This window comes from Meriones unguiculatus, chromosome 5, assembly GCF_030254825.1.
Source record: "Meriones unguiculatus strain TT.TT164.6M chromosome 5, Bangor_MerUng_6.1, whole genome shotgun sequence".
NCBI lineage: Eukaryota > Metazoa > Chordata > Mammalia > Rodentia > Muridae > Meriones > Meriones unguiculatus.
The window spans coordinates 30,024,033-30,043,049 of NC_083353.1; the positions used below are offsets into that span (position 1 = coordinate 30,024,033).

At 36.7% G+C, this 19,017-nt stretch overlaps 1 protein-coding gene across 3 annotated transcripts in view; it reads left to right on the forward strand.

The window, feature by feature from the left end:
• Arb2a (ARB2 cotranscriptional regulator A) overlaps positions 1 to 19,017 on the forward strand; it is a 449,141-nt gene that overhangs the window by 130,647 nt on the left and 299,477 nt on the right. For 2 of the 3 annotated variants that reach the window (XM_060383606.1, XM_060383605.1), the window contains exon 5: positions 5,691 to 5,882. The exons of the other annotated variant lie outside the window; for it this stretch is intronic. In XM_060383606.1, coding sequence (XP_060239589.1) covers positions 5,691 to 5,882 — 192 coding nt within the window. The remainder of the gene's footprint in view (positions 1 to 5,690; positions 5,883 to 19,017) is intronic. 3 annotated transcript variants of the gene reach the window in all.

Consider the following 19,017-nt stretch of genomic DNA (forward strand, 5'->3'; position numbering starts at 1 on the left):
CATCTTTGGAAGCAAAAGCCTGACAGTGCCACGATCATGCTTAGGTTCTCCATAATCACAGGGTAATAAGAACAGAATGTTCTCAGTTGCAGTGTCTTTTGCCTATGTAAGCTGTTAGAGGTGTGAATCAGATTAATAACTTCTATAAAATAAAATTTCATTTTAGTTTATTACATACATCTTGTTTAAGTGAAACACTATTTGTGGGCTCTTAAGTATTCCATACTGAACTGTTAAAATTCAGTAAAAATGCTAAATGTTTTTTGGTGTATCTCACTGATCTGGGGGTATGTAAATTGAACTGTATTAGAATGGCCTTTGTGCTTTCTTTTTGAGAGGCTTAGCTTAACTGCATGGTAATGTTTGCAGATAAATGTCCTTGTAGTAATTTCTAAATTTTATTGAGGTAGTGAGGAAAAACTATTTTACTCATACAGATATTATGCTATATAAATTTAGCATTAATTTCCAGAGAGTAAATTTTTATCGTGTTCAGAGTTGGTTTTCTTTATTTTCTGTTCAGTGCTACCCAGTGATTTGTACACATGTCGCTCTTCCCATTTTGTCATTTTATTTCCATGATTACTTCTCCTCATCATTCTCTTTTTTTGTATACTCTGCCCATTTCATCATTTTATTTCCATATGCATTACTTCTCCTCATTGTTCTCCTTTCGTGTATACTCTGATTTTCACATAATTTCTCTTTATCTTCCTCCCCCCCCCCCGAGATATGAGTCTCTCTGAGTAGCCTTGGCTTCCTTGGACTAGGTTTTTAGACCAGGGTGGCCTTGAACTCACAAAGTTTGTCTGCCACTGCCTCCCGAAGTGCTGGGATTAAAGGCATGTGCCACCTCACCTCGCTCCTGTGCCACCCCACCTGGCTATGAATTGCACGCATTTTCAACCATCTTTTTCAACTGTTCAATTAAAGTTTATTTATGGCTACTTTCATCTTTAGTCTCATACATATTCTCAAGTAGCGTTATAATATTTTTTCTTTTTTGAAAATAATTTTTCTACTAGTTTTAAAGAAATTCTTGAATTTGAAGGAGTAATTTTCCACTCCCATTGCTTAAAATGTTGACTCTGATCTGGAGGTGGTAGTACTTGTTATCTTGCATGCTGCATTGGAGCCAGGGCACTAGAGTTTAACGTAGTCCTGTATTCTGTGGCAAGCTTGAAGCCAGCCCAGCTACCTACACATGACCCTATATCAGACAAACTGAACAATTGTACTATTTGGGAACTTGGGTTAATAAGAGACTGTTCGTACCCATCAGTTGGAACTGTCAATTAGATTTTTGTGGGCTCACCTCTGGATACACAACTGAAGACAGTGGCTGCCACTCTCCGTAATCCACCAGTTCTCTATGCAGACATAGGCCCCGTGAGCCTCCACCCCAGAACCATGATGGACTGATATGCCTATACCTGGGTAGGCTCAGGGGAGAACCCTCAGCTGTTGTGGTTAACTGATTGTCATGGCTGTGTCATTCCTGGGAGATAGCCCTTCTTTCTGTCTTTTGGCTCTTACATCCCTTCCGTTTCCCTTCTGCAATATTTCCTGAAATGGAGATAAGGTGGTGTAAATGCTCTATTTAGGATGCAGCAATCAGTTGCCACTAATTCTCCAACCTAGGGCATCTATGAATTCATGTATTTACTGCCATTTATTGCAAAGAGAAACTTATCTGAGGATAAGGCTGAGGATGCTGTTTGTCTGTGGGTATAGGTATTTAGAAGGCAGTATGAGGCCTTGTCAGTTTAGCAACACAATAATAGCAAATGCCTTCCAAGTTCTCAAGGTTTAAGACCCTCTCAGCCTCTGGTTTTTATAAAATACCAGACATGAATTTACTCCTGTGAAGGAGACCTCAAATCCAACGAGAGACTGGTTGGTTATTCTAATAACAGTTGTGCCACTGTTGCACCTGTAGGCACATCTTGCCTAGCAGGTTAACACTGCAGTTCATAGGGCTCATGTCTGCTTAGATGATTGATGCCATTTTGTCTCCAGGACCTTGCATATGCCTTTCAGGATTCTGAAAGCTAGCCAGCAGGGAGGAAGCTTTCTAATTAGTTCCTTCTTGACTGATCTATATTTTGTAATGAATGTTGTATCATGTCTTCAGCAACAGAGTATTATCAATTTGTTCTGGTTGGTAATTAAGAAGAAATGGCAGGGACCTCCATTGTTTTCAGGGTTGCTGAGGGCTTAGCTGACCAATAATTCATAAGGACATATTTCATTTCTGGCACTGAAAATTTTGTTTAATAACCCTGGGTTTTTGTGAAAAACATTATCTGGCCGTGCAAAGTATCTCCTTTCCAGGTTTTTAAAAAATCTTATAAGCTTTTATACACCAATTAAAACTTATTTCTGTATGGGTTTTCATATACCTTTCACCTTGTTTAATCGTCTCTCCACCCTATCATCTCCCAGTCCTCCTCAGAGTAAATATTTCTACCCTGGGGTTCTCCCAGTCCACCTTTGTATTATTTATGTTTTACTATCCACTATTTTCCTAAAGAATCCCCTAGCCTAGTGGCTCCTTTCTTGTTTTCTTGCTTATACAAATACTCCAAGTTAAATACATAAATCTGAAGATTCAAAGCTATGATCCTTCTATGAGAGAGAATATGTGACAAGTTTTTTATGCCTGGGTTATCCTTTACACACACACACACAGCATTTGTTGTTATTTTCTTGTTTAATAATAACCATTTTGACTGGTATGAGATGTAATTGATAGTAGTTGTAATATGGATCAATAGCTATTGATGTTTAATATGCTTAAAAATAATTATTTTATGTCTTTTGAGAACTCTTTATTCAGATCTATAGCCCATTTTAAAATTTGATTGTTTGTTTTTTTACGTTTAAAATTTCTTTAGTTTTTGTGCATTCTAGATACTAATTCCCTGAATTATTTAAATACATTGTATGCAAAGGATATCCTTGCAATAGTATGATTCTGTATTTCCAAGGTTTGTTCTTCATTTACTGTTGCTAGGCTCTGTTCTAAACTGAGAATATAGCTGAATACAAACTACAAAACAGTATTTATTTTTAGACTTAGATTGTAGTGGAGAGAGCAGAAGATGAATGGGTACATGCACGCACATGCACATGCATGAACATGTATTATCTATCAATCTATGAAGGAGTTCACTGTCACGGATTGCTGTATATGTTGTGAAGGAGAATAAGACAGTAAAAGGGACTTCAGATTCACAGGGAAGTGTTTGAGATGTTAACTGTAGAAAAGAAAGTCTTCACTGAGAAATAGGAGCTATTCTTTTCCTTCCTTCCTTCCTTCCTTCCTTCCTTCCTTCCTTCCTTCCTTCCTTCCTTCCTTCCTTCCTTCCTTCCTTCCTTCCTTATACAATTTATTCACTTTGTATCCTCCTCCCCTATGACCCTAGCCTATCAGGTCTCATCAGGACTGTCTGGATCCTCTTCCTCTGTGGGCTGGCTAGTTCACCCCTCCAGGGGTACATGATCAAGGAGCAGGCAACCAGGTTCATGTCACAGACTGTCTCTTCACCTCTTACTAGGAAACCCACATGGAGACTGAGCTGCCTATGGGCTACATCTGAGCGGGGAGTCTAGGTCCTCTCCATGCATGGTCCTTGCTTGATTCATCGGTCTCTATAGGGCACCGTGAGCGCAAATTTTTTGGCTCTGTTGGTCTCCTTGTGGAGTTCCTATACCCTCCAAATCTATCTTTCTTCCCCTTCTTCCACTCTGCCCAAAGTTTGGCTCTGAATCTGTTTAGTTACTCTGCTAGTTTGAGTCTTTCAGAGGCCCTCTGTGGTAGGCTCCTGTCCTGTTCCCTATCTTTTTCCACTTCAGATGTCTATTCTGTTTGCCCTTCTGAGTGAGGATTAAACATCTTCCCTAGGATACGCCTTCTTGTTTAGTTTCTTTAGGACTATAGATTTTAGTATGTTTATCCTATATTATCTATCTAATATCCACTTATAAGTGAGTGTATACCATCTGTGTGTTTCTGCTTCTAGCTTCAGCCATTGTGAAGCTACTACTGAACCAGATGCTGTTTGTGCTCTGTTTACACAGAGCATCAGATACAGAGACCACTATTGTTTTAATAGTAGGCTTATTTTTATTCCTGTGTATTATGAATGAGTGAGAAAATCTAGAATCTTAAAATTTTGGTTGAATAGTGTGCATGTGTATGTTGTTCTGACTTTGCTAATTGTATGAACATATGTTGTTGCTGAACTCAAGGGCTGGTGCAGTGTGCAGCATGGAGACTGATCTTTTATGAATCTGGTTGTGGGTGGAGGAACCATTATTTGTTTCAGTCCTGGCTTTAACCTGTTTGAATAAGGCTTCCATTCTGAGTACTGGCCATTACTGATGTACCTCAGAGCTCACTCTGCATATGTAACAAAATGTTCAGAAATTGGCCTTCTCTTCTGGCTTTGAAATTGAAGTTGTACACAATCAAAATTATATCGATGTGTGTATTAACCACAAATAAATGGGTATGTAATCCATGAATAACTGATGTGCAATATAAGTTGCTAGAATGTACGGGTTATTGTTGTGCATGCCTGTGTTCACAATGTGAATGCAGTCACGGAGTCCACTTCAAAGGAGTGGCTTGTATGTGGAGGGTTAGCTTGCTTTTTTTCCTTCCTTCCTTCCTTCCTTCCTTCCTTCCTTCCTTCCTTCCTTCCTTCCTTCCTTCTTTCCTTCCTTCCTTCCTTCCTTCCTTTTTCTTCCTCCTCCTTCCTTCCTTCCTTCCTCCTTCCTTCCTTCCTTCCTTCCTTCCTTCCTTCCTCCTTCCTCCTCCTTCCTTCCTTCCTTCCTTCCTTCCTTCCTTCCTTCCTTCCTTCCTTCCTTCCTCCTTCCTCCTTCCTCCTTCCTTCCTTCCTGACTTCCTGACTTCCCTTCTTTCTTTCTTTCTTTCTTTCTTTCTTTCTTTCTTTCTTTCTTTCTTTCTTTCTTTCTTTCTTTCTTTCTTTTCCTTTCTTTCTCCCTCTCTTTCTTTCTCCCTCTCTTCTTTCTTTCTTTCTTTCTTTCTTTCTTTCTTTCTTTCTTTCTTTCTTTCTCCCTCTCTTTCTCCCTCTCTTTCTTTCTTTCTTTCTTTCTTTCTTTCTTTCTTTCTTTCTTTCTTTCTTTCTTTTTCTTTCTTGTTCTGGCTAAGATATTTAAATAGCTATCTATTCCAGTTTGGCTTTTCTATTTTCTATTATAGGCACAATCTGCTTCAGCTATAGAATTATATAATATTTGTAGTATAAGCCTATAACTTAAATTTATCCAAATCTAGTTTATTTATTGATGATTGTTATAGTAGTGATACTTCAATAGGATTGGAGTAAATGTAAGTGATAGAAACAGTCGGATGATACCTATACCATAGAAAGCTTTTAAAAATTAGTCATTTCAGTTTAAGATGGTAATACAATACTAAATTTACAATAACAATGAAGGAATATATATTTTCATGTGTTTTTATATTACTGTCTTTTGTTGATTGTTCACCTATTAGGTAATTGTTAGATCTTACTATCTTTCCTTTATTTTAAGGTTATTTTTTTAAATAATTCTGTAATAACCATTCAGTAATTTTAATAGCCATTAGTTGTTTTCTCATTGTGTGTATGCTTGATCAAAAAACTTTTTATTTATTATTTAATTTTTTTTGATTACAGGTAGATGCAACTGAAAGTGAACCAAAGAGTTTTATCTTTATGAGTGAGGATGCTTTGACAAATCCACAGAAACTGATGGTTTTAATTCATGGTAGTGGTGTTGTCAGGGCAGGTCAGTGGGCTAGAAGGCTTATTGTTAATGAAGATCTGGACAGTGGCACACAGATCCCTTTTATTAAGCGAGCTATGGATGTAAGTGACACTTCCTTTGTTTTGGGGGGCATCTTAGAGTTATGTTTATTGCATATTATAATTTTATTATGTCTTTCCAGAATATATTATAGCATAATCTTATTATTAAGTCATTATTTACCTTACTTGTATGATGATTATTGTTTTGCAGTAACAAGGGAAAATATAGTGATATTGATTACATAAATTAAATGTCTTTGAAATGAATATTTTCTATTTTTATTTGTTTAACAATTTGATTTGAGTTTAACTATTATATTATATAGTCATCCACAATGAAAATATTTCTGATAACAAAACATTGTCACTAGGAACACTTTATTTTCTTCCTCTAGTGAGGGTAGAAATGAAAGGGGACTTGCAGAGTATGGAAAATATGCTCAGTGAGGGAAAGTTTGATATGGAAATGTTTTGGTATTTAAAATAATTCTGAAACCCACAGATAAAATGCTTTAAGCTTAAAATGAACATATAAAATGTCAAATTGTAATATTTTGGAAATAATTTTTCTAGTCTAGTGTTCTAATGTTCAACTGGTGTTTTAAAGTCCATTAAGTTATGTGAAAAACAGCTGGTTATAACAAAGTATGTTTCTTTTACATGTAACTAGCAATATTCCTTAGAAAAAGTATCATTTTGTATAAAGTAGTTAAGGTAGAAAAGATATTTAGAAATAGTGCATGTGTCCATGTATCCATTTTATTTAAAAAAATCACATTTTATAATTGATAATGGAAATATGTCTTGGATACACAATTACAAAATAGAACAATAAATATTTGAATATGTTCAGTATTCTTTTGCCCCTGATATAATGGCAATTTAAGCCAAATCCTATAGAATGCTTTTGTTAATAGATTATATGAATTCTCAATATGCTGTATATTGAGTTTCTTGAGTTAATTGTTTAGCCACATGCCACAAATATGGAACACAATGAAACATGCAACACTTTTGTTTGGTTGCTAACTCTAGTTGTGATTTTAGAAAAATTGTAGTAACTGATTATTTAGTTTAAAAATTAGAGGAATTAAATATTCAGTTAATAAGTTGAAGTTTAGACTAAAATAATAATGGAATTAGTGTTTTTTAAATGGTCTCTATTTTATGTTAAAGATAGTGAACTATCTTTCCAGTGTTTCTGCTTATGATTATAACACAGTGTCTATATGTTTTAGAGAGAACTTAATTTGCAAAATATTTACACAATTCAATAAGTGTTTGTAAATAATAGTAAAGAAATCAGGAGCTTCCAGTGAGTGAGTACTCGGTGAAATACTTATGTAATTTTATTACCCTGCTGTCGGTCATCTGCTTTGTCTGTTTTAGAACATTTCTTGATGTGCTTTATTGAGGTAAAAGTGGATGTAGAAACTGTCAAATGTCTTTGTATAAATACAAATGCTCAACAGGTGGGTGCAGTTTTTTTTTAAATAACAATTGAGTATTAAGCCATTTTTTTCTTCTTACTGGGAATAGTGTTTTGAGTATATTCTGCTTTGGTTTCTCTACTTTTCTCAAGCATAGTAAGTCATGATTCTTTTAAAAGAAACAACTGATTTCTAAATATATGGCATGCCTAAGTTCTAGTTGTAGTTACATTTTCTCTATTTTTTAAATATGAACTTTATTGTGTGAATTTCATTATGAATATATGTATGCATATATACAGATATACACACAAATACATAATCTAAGTCAAGTAAATTTATTGTATAAATTTCATTTTGAATATATATACATATATATACACACACACACACACACACACACACACACACACATACATAAGTGATATCACACACACACAATCCAGATAAAGTAAATTTGCCTGTTCTGGGGGTAGGTAGGAATGTATAGCATTTTAAGGGAGAGAAACGTGCAGCCCTATTAGTTTTTTTAATTAAATTTTTATTTTTTATATTAATTACATTTTATTCACTTTGCATCCCAGCTGTAGCCCCTTCCCTCATCCTCTCCCAACCCCACCCTCCCTTCCTCATCTCCTCCCATGCCCCTATCCATGTCCACAGATAAGGGAGGTCTACCTCCCCTTCCATCAGACCCAAGTTTATCAGGTCTCATCAGGACTGGCTGCAATGTCCTCCTCTGTGTCCTGGCAAGGCTGCTCCTCCCTCAGGGGGGGTGGTCAAAGAGCCAGGCACTTAGTTCATCTCAGAGACAGTCCCTCTTCCCCTTACTAGGGAACCTACTTGGGTACTGAGCTGCCATGGGCTACATCTGAGTAGGGGTTCTAAGTTATATCTATGAGTGTACCTTGGTTGGTGTATCAGTCTCAGAAAATACCACTGAGCCCAGATATTTTGGTTCTGTTGCTCTCCTTGTGGAGCTCCTGTACTCTCCAGGTCTCACTAACTACCGCTTCTTTCATATTTCCTGCGCTCTGCCCAAAGTTTGGTTATGAGCCTCAGCATCTGCTTTGATAGCTGCTAGGTAGAGTCTTTCAGAGGCCCTCAGTGGTAGACTCCTGTCCTATTTCTTGTTTTCTCCTTCTTCCAATGTCTTTCCCCTTTGTCTTTCTAAGTGAGGATTGATCCTCCTTCCCCTGGTCCTCCTTCTTGTTTAGCTTCTTTAGAGGTATATATTTTAGTATGTTTATAAAAAAACTCAAGTGACAACACATGCTGGAGAGTTTGTGGAGAAAGGGGAACCCTCCTCCATTGCTGGTGGGAATGTAAATTTGTACAACCATTTTGGAAATCAATCTGGCCCTTTCTCAGACAATTAAGAGTAGCGCTTCCTCAAGATCCTAGGCATATATCAAAATATGCTCAAGTACACAATAAGGATATTTGTTCAACCATGTTTGTAGCAGCTTTATTTGTAGTAGCCAAACCTGGAAACAACCCAGATGTCTATCAACAGAGGAATGGGTACAGAAATTGTGGAACATTTACACAATGGAATACTACTCAGCAGTTAAAAACAAGGAAATCATGAAATTTGCAGGCAAATGGTGGGACCTAGAAAAGATCATCCTGAGTGAGGTATCCCAGAAGGAGAAAAACACACATGGTATATACTCACTTATAAGTGGATACTAGACCTATTCTTAGTTTTAAACATGGTAATTCTGCTTTTGTTTTATTTTTTTGTGATTTTCTGGAATTTTACTTTAATAAAGGATTCTATAGTGTAGTAAAGTTTAGCTGTCATTATTAGGTTTTTCAAATCCTGTCAGTTTTCATACTTTTGTGGGAGTCAATTTTAATATTTTACAGGGAAGACATTATCATCTCCATGCAGTGTAAATTCTAACTTATATTCATATCAATATATTGTAACCCTTTCCAGCAGGGAAGCCATATCTAAGTGGAACATTTTATGAAAAACATTATGTTTTCATTCTATGGTTCCACTGTGGCTGATGTGAGGGTATGAGATCTGTAATGTAAAATTTCTCCAGAATTTCCTGGACTCCATAGATCATGGTCAGAATATGATAGGTGTTCAATCCCTTGCATTTAGAACTTGATTATAAAGTATATAATCTTTAATACTTAATTATAACGTATTTATAAGATTTCCTTAGGGAGGAATAGAAGCTATCGAGTGTCTTCCTGTAAGTGCTTATGAGTTTTCCAGGGTAGTGGTTTTATTATTTAATTGAGTTTATTACTTAACAGAGAATCCAGGTTAGAAAGTTGATCATGTATCTACACAACAGTGATTCAATATCCATATGAGTTACTAAGTTTGTACTTTGACTTCTTCCCCGCCCACTTTTTTTAGGCATCTCTGTCTGTATTTGTAAAGTGGGCAAGTAAAGTAGCTGCCACTTAAATTATTTAAATATCAGTAGATGTAAACAAATGCATGTGGCTTAAGGACACACCCCACCTCCTTCCTCCTTGTCCCAGCTTTGTACTGTGGAAGAGTTTTGTAAATAGCTGGGTGTAGAGGTATCAGGAGGTCAAGATGGGGATATATGAGTTCAAGACTAGCCTGGACTGCACAGTGAGGCCTAGTTTCAGAAAATGACCAAAACTAAATAAATAATATTTTCTGGAAAACCCTTTGGACAGTGGTTTTCAACCTTCCTATTGCTGTGACCATGCAATATAGTTCCTTATGTTGTGGAGACCCCTTTCCCCAAATATAATTTATTTTTGTTGCTACTTGATAATTGCAATTTTGCTTCTGTTATGAATGTTATGTAGATGTTTCCCTGGTTGTCTCAGATAATCACTGTGAAGAGGTCAGTTAACTCCCAAAGGGTTTGTAAAGCACAGGTTGTGAACCACTGCTTTTGGAGCTATTTATTAATGTGTAAAGTAAAAACATTTCATGTTTTAGAATCTTGTTAAGACATACGTTTCTGTTTCAACCATCTCCTTTTTCATCAGAAGGTCCAATTGGGACCCAAGGAATCCGATGAAATGCAGAGTGTCTGTTGGCTGGACACAGAAACTACAAGCAGTACCTCCTTTACTGCTAGCAAAATCTAGACATGCTCAAATCACTTACAAAAATCCTGGCGTCTCTGTGTGCAACCAACGGACACCCTTCAGTGTGCTTTTTAAGTTCCTTCCGGAATACGTGTAATGCCTCCTACAATAGAAATATTTGTTATATTGTATTCTTAGGAAATAATAAGGAAAGTGTCTGAACATGTACAGTATGTAGTAAATGTTTTAAAACATATTTTTATCTATGATGGATCAGTTCTTAGATGAAGAACCTACAAACAGAGAGGACGACTTTGTATGTTTTATTCCTTAAGAGTAATGGATATAAAAGAAGTTGATGGCAGTAGTATTTGTAAAAATTAGTTTTGGGATGTAATGTAACTATCTCCGAGATAGTTCTTAGTTCTTTATCTGAGAACTATTTTGATTTCTTGTAGACTCTCTTCCAAACTTCACTGGCACCTTTCCTAAGTGTGCTACCTGCCTTTCATTCTGAGAGTCTTCTTAGATGTTTGCTGGATTCCTTCTTTCTTGATAATGTCCTTATATTTTAGAGCCATGAGAGGATCAATAGAAAATAAATTTTGTCTGTTTGATGTGTGTATGTGTTCATATATGTACAGACATAGATGTGTACAAGTTCATGTGGTTAAATATTTTTAAACATGTCCAAGAGTCAATGCTACAGTTCTTTCTCAGTCATTCTCCACATGATTTTGTTGTGACCAAAAGTGGAAATTCACTGGTTTAGCTAGACTGGCTTATCACCAAGCTGTTGGGGATCCCTTGTCCCCACTTCCCTATGGGTATGCACCACAGTGCTCAACAATTTTGTATGAGTGTAAGGATTTGGACTCAGGTCCTCATCCTTGCACAAGTACATTATTGACTGAACCATCTCCATAGCCCTCAAAATAAATTTTGAAACCTTTGTTGTTTTTTTTTAATTGCCATTAGTCTACTTGTTTACTCATTTTTAGTAAATAATTAGCTATTGTCTTTTAAGCTAAAATAATTTTTATTCTGAAATATGAAAGCTTCATTTTCTATTAAAACACACAGTATTCTAGTTTAAAATTTCCAATACCTTTCTCCTTGAATTCTTTCATCCTTTTCTTTAAAAGCTCCTCTCTCTGTCTCTCGTGTTAAGTAATGGGTCATACAGCATTTCCTTGTAGGCATAATGATGCCTGTGATCCCGGCACTGCACAAGGTACAGCAGCAGTACATGTGAGTCAGTACCGTTTATATAATGAGACTGCATTTATAAACAAACTTAACAATGAACAGCTTTGTGTTGTTTCTTTTTAATTTTATTTTTTTTTATATTAATTACAGTTTAGTTACTCTGTATCCCACTTGCAGCCCCCTCCCTCCCCTCCCTTCCTCATATTCTCCCATGCCCTTCTCCAAGTCCACTGATAGGGAAGGAACTTCCCCCCTTCCATCTCACCCTAGTCTATCAGGTCTCTTCAGGTCTGGCTGCATTGTCTGTGGCTTGGTAAAGCAGCCCCACCCCAGGGGGAGGTGATTAAAGAGCCAGCCACTGAGTTCATATCAGAGACAGCCCCTGTTCCCCTTACCAGGGAACCCACTTGGAGACTGAGCTGCCATGAGCTACATCTGTGTAGGGGTTCTAGGTTGGAGTGTCAATCTCACAAAAGATCCCTACCCTTTTCTAAGTCCACTGATAGGGGAGGTCCTCCTCCCCTTCCATCTGACCCTCGTTTATCAGGTCTCACCAGGACTGGATGCAATGTCTTCCTCTGTGGCCTAGCTAGGCTGCTCCTCCCTTAGTGTGTGTGTGGGGGGTGTCAAAGATCCCTCCAATGAGTTCATGTCAGAGACAGTCTCTGTTCCCCTTACTATGGAAACCCACTTGGATGCTAAGCTTCCATGGGCTACATCTGAGCAGGGGTTCTCTAGGTTATCTCCATGCATGGTCCTTGGCTAGAGAATCAGTTTTAAAAAAGACTCCTGGGCCCAGATATATTTGGTTCTTGTGGAGGTCCTGTTCTCTCCAGGTGTTACTAACTTTCTCTTCTTTCATATAATTCCCTGTTTGCCTATGATACCTGCTTTGATACCCTGCTGTTTAGAGTCTTTTAAAGTCCCTTTGTGGTAGGCTCCCTTCCTGTTTCCTGTGTTTTTCCTCTTCTGATGTCTGTCCCATTTGCCTTTCTGAATGAGGACTGATCATCTTACCTAGGGTCCTCCTTCTTGCTTAGCTTCCTTAGGTGTACAGATTTTAGCATGTTGTTTCTTGATAATTCAATCTTCTGTTTTGATTCTTATTATGTGGTTATAAGATACAAGTGTACCTTTAGTTGTTTTTCTTCATCCTCTCTTATTTTCATGTATATTTTCTCCAGGTTTTGAAAGGGTACTTTTGTTATCATTTAACTGGTCTAGAAATTTTTTTTTAGTCACGTTTTGGAATGGAGCCTTCTTTATTTGTTATGAAGATATTTCTGCAATGTCATCTATTTCAGCTCTATTTCTTTCTCTTTATTTTCTGTGTTCTTGTGGATGATATGCCAGACTACTTTGCATTATGCTCTGAAAGAGATAAAGATTTTTTTTCCTTTTTTTTTTTTTTTTTTTGTATTTCTTAGCATAGAGTATTAGGCTTTGGTTTTCAAATTTTTATTATTATTTGATTTTTTTATTTTGGTAGAAACGCTGTAATAATGCCATTTAGAAATTTGTAGTTAGTGTCCTTGTTTTTAGCTGTGAGGCCTGCCTTTACTTTCCAAGGTAAGTGATGCTTAATTTCTTAGTTATTTTGGGTTTCTGTGAGTGGGCTAGCTGCTTCCTACACACTGTCTGCCTTGACTGGTCACTATCGTGAGCAAGCCAGCAGTCACTTCTCCATTTAGTCTTCACAGATTTATTCACATCTATATCTTCTACTCTGTCCTTTTTGCTTTGTCTTACAGATGAATACTAATCCTCCTTTTTTAATTTTTCATTGTCTTTTTTAGTATGATTTCTGGTCGAAATATATATAAAGTATTTTTGTGGAAATTTTATTGAAAATAAATACTTTTTTCACACAATATATTCTGATCATAAACAAAGTGAGTGATACAAATTAGTCAGAAACAATATGGCATTAAGTTCATGTTGTGCTGGCTGTCTACTGCCGTCAGGTAAGGTCTGTGCATGTATTCAGTCTACTAGAGAAAGCTGTTTTTCTTTACTTGCAGTTGTCATTTGAACATAGTTTCTTGCTTAAGGAACAGAGCTTGCGTCCACTTTGTGGTTGTTCCAGTTACGGATAATCACTTTATCATTGGTATAGTTTTGAACAATATTGTATAATGCTGAAGAATAGCTTTTTTATTTTTTATTATTAGTTACAGTTTGTTAACTCTGTATCCCAGCTGTATCCCACTCTCTCTTTCTACCCAATCCCATCCTCCCTCCCTAATCTCCTCCCTGCCCCTTTCCAAGTCCACTGATGGGGAGGACCTCCTCCCCTTTCATCTGATACTGGTTTTTCAGGTATCTTCAGGACTGGCTGCAAAGTCCTCCTCTGTGGCCTAGCAGGGATGCTCCTCCCTCGGGGGTGGGGGAAGGAGGTCAAAGAGACTGCCATTGAGTTCACGTTAGAAACAGTCCCTGTACTCCTTATTAGCTACCCACTTGGATACTGAGCTACCATGGGCTACATCCAAGCAGAGATTCTAGGTTATATCCATACATGGTCCTTGTTTGGAGAAACAGTCTCACAGAAGACCCCTGTGCCCAGATATATTTGGTCTTTGTGGAGTTCCTGTCCTCTCCAGGTCATATTAACTACCCCCCTTTTTATTTTTTTAATATTAGTTACAGTTTGTTAACTTTGTATCCCTGCTGTATCCCGCTCTCTCTATCCCTCCCAATCCCACCCTCCCTCCCTCATCTCTTTTTATTTTTAAAATTTATCTATTTTATCTATCACCTATCTTTCTATCTATCTATTTTAATTTATTCATTTTGTATCCCTGCTGTCACCCCTTCCCTTATCCCCTTCCAACCCCACCCACCTTCCTTCTTTTCCACCCATGTCTCGCCCCTAGTCCCTAACCCTTCTCTCTGAAACTAGCCTATCAGGTCTTATCAAGGCTGGCTGCATCATCTTCCTCTGTGGCCTGGCAAGGCTGCACCCCACAGGGGAAGGTCATCAAAGAACTGAGCAATCAAATACTTTGTGAACTTCAGAAGATGGTTTCCTTCTGTTGCACTATTTACTCTAGAACACGTTGGAATTTTCTCTTCGAAAGTTCTCCAGTTGTAATGAGATCACGTTAAAGAAAGCAGAGTTGTTCCCTGACTCTGACATGAAGTGAATACTTGCCAAGTGGAGGCCGAGTTTTGAGTTTTTAAAATATTTGTTTTACTTTTTGCAAATTGGAAAGTTTCTATTGTGGCTGTTGACTTTTAGATTGCTTTTTCTTATTTCAGTTGGAGTTTTCTCCCTTTTGGACAAATGGATTCATAAAACACATAGGCTGCCTGATTAGTATTTTATTATACAAGTGGTTATGGATTAGAGATGTCTATCCACAGTAGGGTATCTCCCTCAACCCACCAGTTATTGGGACACTAGCTTTTTAGTAATGCCATAGTACTAGTCTCAATTATTAGTCTTATCACTAAATATTTTAACATCTTGATAGTTCAACAAGTATCAGACAAATAGTTAACTATAGTTTGTATTAAGAAATGGTATATTTTAAACATGAGATTGTCAGATAATTAGGTTTTTAGTAATATATTGGTAATGCTAAACTTGGATTTTTGTGCAAATGAAAACTGAAGTAATCTTTTTATATGGAAGTTTATTAATGCTTCCCAAAATTTAATATCCATGGTACTTTGTAACCCTAAATTGTCCCTGCAGTGATTTACAGCAGAGCAGTGCTCTGTGCACTGCTGCTAGGAACAGCTGGCAGCACCACAGAACTGCTTACCACCCACCCGGTGTCTACCATAGAGGACCAGATGAATAAATGGTAATGCATTTCTATCACGAGAGACTGTGGTTTTCAACAAGAATGTATGTGTGTACATGAGTGTATGTATGAGTGTAAAATGATGACTCAAGAATGACACTAGATAACCAATTGGTGTGTTTTTACCCAGGGAAGGTTATTTTTCCCCGCTCTCAGCATTCTTTAGTTGCCTATAGTTCTTTATGTAGCACTGAGACTTTCTGAAGGTCCACCTTCTACACTGGCATGTCTTGGCATCATCTTTGTATAGCTTATGTTTAGGCAGCCATGGTGCAGAATCTGACATTTCTAGGAAATACAATTTCACAGTAAATTTACTCTTCCTTTGGCTCTTACAAACCTTTCACCCCCTCTTCTGCAGTACTCCCTAAGACTTAGATGTAGGAGTTGTGTTGTGTATGTATCAGTTGGGACTGGGCTCCACACTTCTATATTACAAGACTATGAAGAGGAAATGAAAAAAGTGGGGTGAGAGCTCTAATCAGTCAGAGGAAAGGGAGATACATATAGAAGGAAAAAAATGGTAAAGTAACAGTGAGGATGTCTGATAAAGTCATAAGGAAGCATACTAGTAATGATCTACCTAAAATACTTTTAATGCATGTAAGTTAATGTATAAATATACGTATATACTTTGAGTGGAAATTTCCTATTTTGGCTGACAGTGCTTCCTTTAGGAGCTATCAACCATGTAACCAAAACCCCCCGACAGGCATGATATGCCTCTTTTGTGTTTTTGGCCAGTGTTATCCAAGGTAAATTCCTAGTGGAAAGACACTATGCATTTTAGAAACATGTCCTAGAGGTTCCTGAGCTAGAACTGACTTGAATTCTTCCTTCCTGGGCACCGCTTTTCCAGACTGCTCTAGACAAGCTTCCAGAGGACGGAAGCACTTAGACTTTCCACCTATAAACCACAACTTACTGGTGCAATAGTGGCAATTGTACTTTCGCAGTCACCAACAGCCCTCTAATTGGACTCAAGGCCTGCTCAAAAAGAGGGAAACTGTGCTTGGTACTGGACACCTAGCAGAATTTCCAAAGCTAGTGAAGTCATAGATCATTGAGGAAAACCTCCAACTACCATTTACTAAGTCATAATAATACCTAAGTACCTTCTAAATATTTACGCTTATGCTCACCCCTCATCAAGAAAACTTTTCTGAACAACAAATAGAGACAATTACAACCACAACTAATCAAAATATATTTTAATCTTATGGAAGAACAAGGCAGATGGTGAGAGAGAAATCCCTACTCTGGTCTCCAAATGTGCTAATACCTGTCTCAGCAGTGTAACACTTGCATATTCCTAGGGGTTTATGCAAGAAACCATCATCTTCCCTTAGCTTCCATCCCACGTTTATTTATTTGTATTTTACCTTTAAATCTGAAAATGTTCTTTTATAATTGAAAAATTATAATATATATTAATATGCTATTATATTAATTTTAATAATAATTTTAAACATTTAGTAGATGAATAAACATAGAATTAAGCATCTTCTTTAAATACTTCTTTTTCTCACTTAACAAGAGGTTTAATTCAAACAATTTAAACAATTGACATTGACCTCTTAAAATTTTAAAACAAAACCCTTTCCCCCTGCAACTGAATGTGGGACTATAAAGCTAAATTTATAGGTTGAAGCCAAAATTACAAGTTTCAGATTTCAAAAGCAAACTTTGAAGGAAAAATTTAAAATGACTAATTAATATACATATTTATAATGCAGACCCTAAAAAGATAAAGTAAATTTTCCATAAAGATTAAAACTTAGCACATTACTGAACACACACAGTGTATGAAGCTGCAGCAGTCCTGTGCCCTCTAAGAAACAAGGAGATGTCAGTCTGAGTGCCGGAAAGAGATGTTAAGGACAGCTGTTCCTTTAAGACTTCAGCTCTTGGCAGCAGGCAGATCTACTTGTGTTATGTTATAGTGGCATCGTTACTTTCTGACCCTGTCATGACAGAATTGGGAGGTAAAAAGTCATGTTCAGTTCTAAAATCCAGCTACCTCAAGGATTTGTGGTCTTTGTTTCTTAGGTAGATATGATGTACTGTTCTGTGATAATATTTTTTTCTGTCTCATTGTATTGTTGAACTAATTAAATAAGCAGGAATTTTGCCAGAAGTGTGGTTCCTTCTCTAGTGAAAGGAAGAGTTAGTAATAACAGTATAGAGAACATAGATACTTTCACATCATTCTATATACAAAGGATTTAGAGTGAGAGGAGAGAGGGGGGAGGGAGTTTACTTGCACATGTGTGCACATGTACATTTGTGGGCACACCATATTACATGTGGAGTTCAGAGGACCAATTCTTTTCTTCCCATGTGTGAGTAACAAAGATCAAACTTTAATTACTTGATGGTAAGATCTTTACCTGCTGTGTCATCTCATTAGCTCTGACATAGTGGCATCATCTTATGAAAGTTATTAGCAGGCCTTGTTGTGGCCTCCTCTACCTGTGTCTAACCCTTATCACTTATTACTTTCAAAGAAAACCTACATTTGCACTTTTAAAATAAACATCAAGCAAGAAAGAAATGAGCTTTAGGATGATTAGTCATAGTTTTAACATGACAGGGAATTCGCTTGTAGTTTGGCCTTTTGATTTCTAAATCACTTGCAAATTTGAATTTCTTTTTTTTTTTAAAATAATTCTTCTTAGCTTCCTATATTTATATATATTTTTGGAAGCTTCTACCGTATTAAGTTTCCATACCTCCCCTCATATGTTCCTTAGATTAGGCTATTCCCTTCCTGTATTTCCTTCCTTCCCTAGTCCTTCCTCCTCCTTGTCCAACTGTCTGTTCTATTTTCCCTTGATAGGAAGATTTTATCCTTACTCTGTTCCTAACCTCTGTGCTTGTATGGATTGTAGCTTTCTTATCAGTGACTTAACTATCATCTACATATAAGTGAAGATATACCATATTTGACTTTCTGTGTCTGGGTTACCTCACTCAGAATTTTTTTTTTATATCTTTGTCCATTTACCTGCAAATTTCATTTTTTGACAGCTGGTAAATACTCCATTGTGTAAATATACCACTTTTTAAAAATCCATTGATAAGTAGCTAGTTTCCAATTTCTGGATATTATGAATAGATCATCGAGGAAATACTTTGGCCCATGATTTTGTTGAAAACATTTTCTGTGCCTTTGACTGGGCTTCTTCTCCTTCCTCTTTTCCTATTATTCATGTTTATAGTAACCCAAATTTCCTGATTGTTTTTGCCAGGGGTGTTGTTGTTGCTGCTGTTACTGTTTTAATTTATTTAGGATATTCTTTGACTGAGGTGTTTATGTCTTCTACATTGTCTTCACTTTCTGAGATTCTGTCTTCTATGACTTGTACTCGACTGGTGAACCTTACTTGTGAAGTTTTTTGTTAGATTTTGCAGTTTCCATTTCTAGTTTTCTTCTCTGTTTTTCTTAATGATTCTATTTCTTTGTTAAATTCTATGTCCATGTTGTTAGTTAATTTCATTATTTTGTTCCATTATTTGATTCTGTTTTTGTAAACTTCATTATGCAACTTATTCATATTTTCTTTGAAGTTCTTGTCTTGTGCTTAAGTTATATTGCATTTCTTTAGTTCTACAGTAGGAGGATTATTGGGTTCTGTTTTGAGTAATTGTTTGATCTGTTAATATTTGTGTTTTTGCACTGGTGTTTAGGTGTCTGGGTTTGGA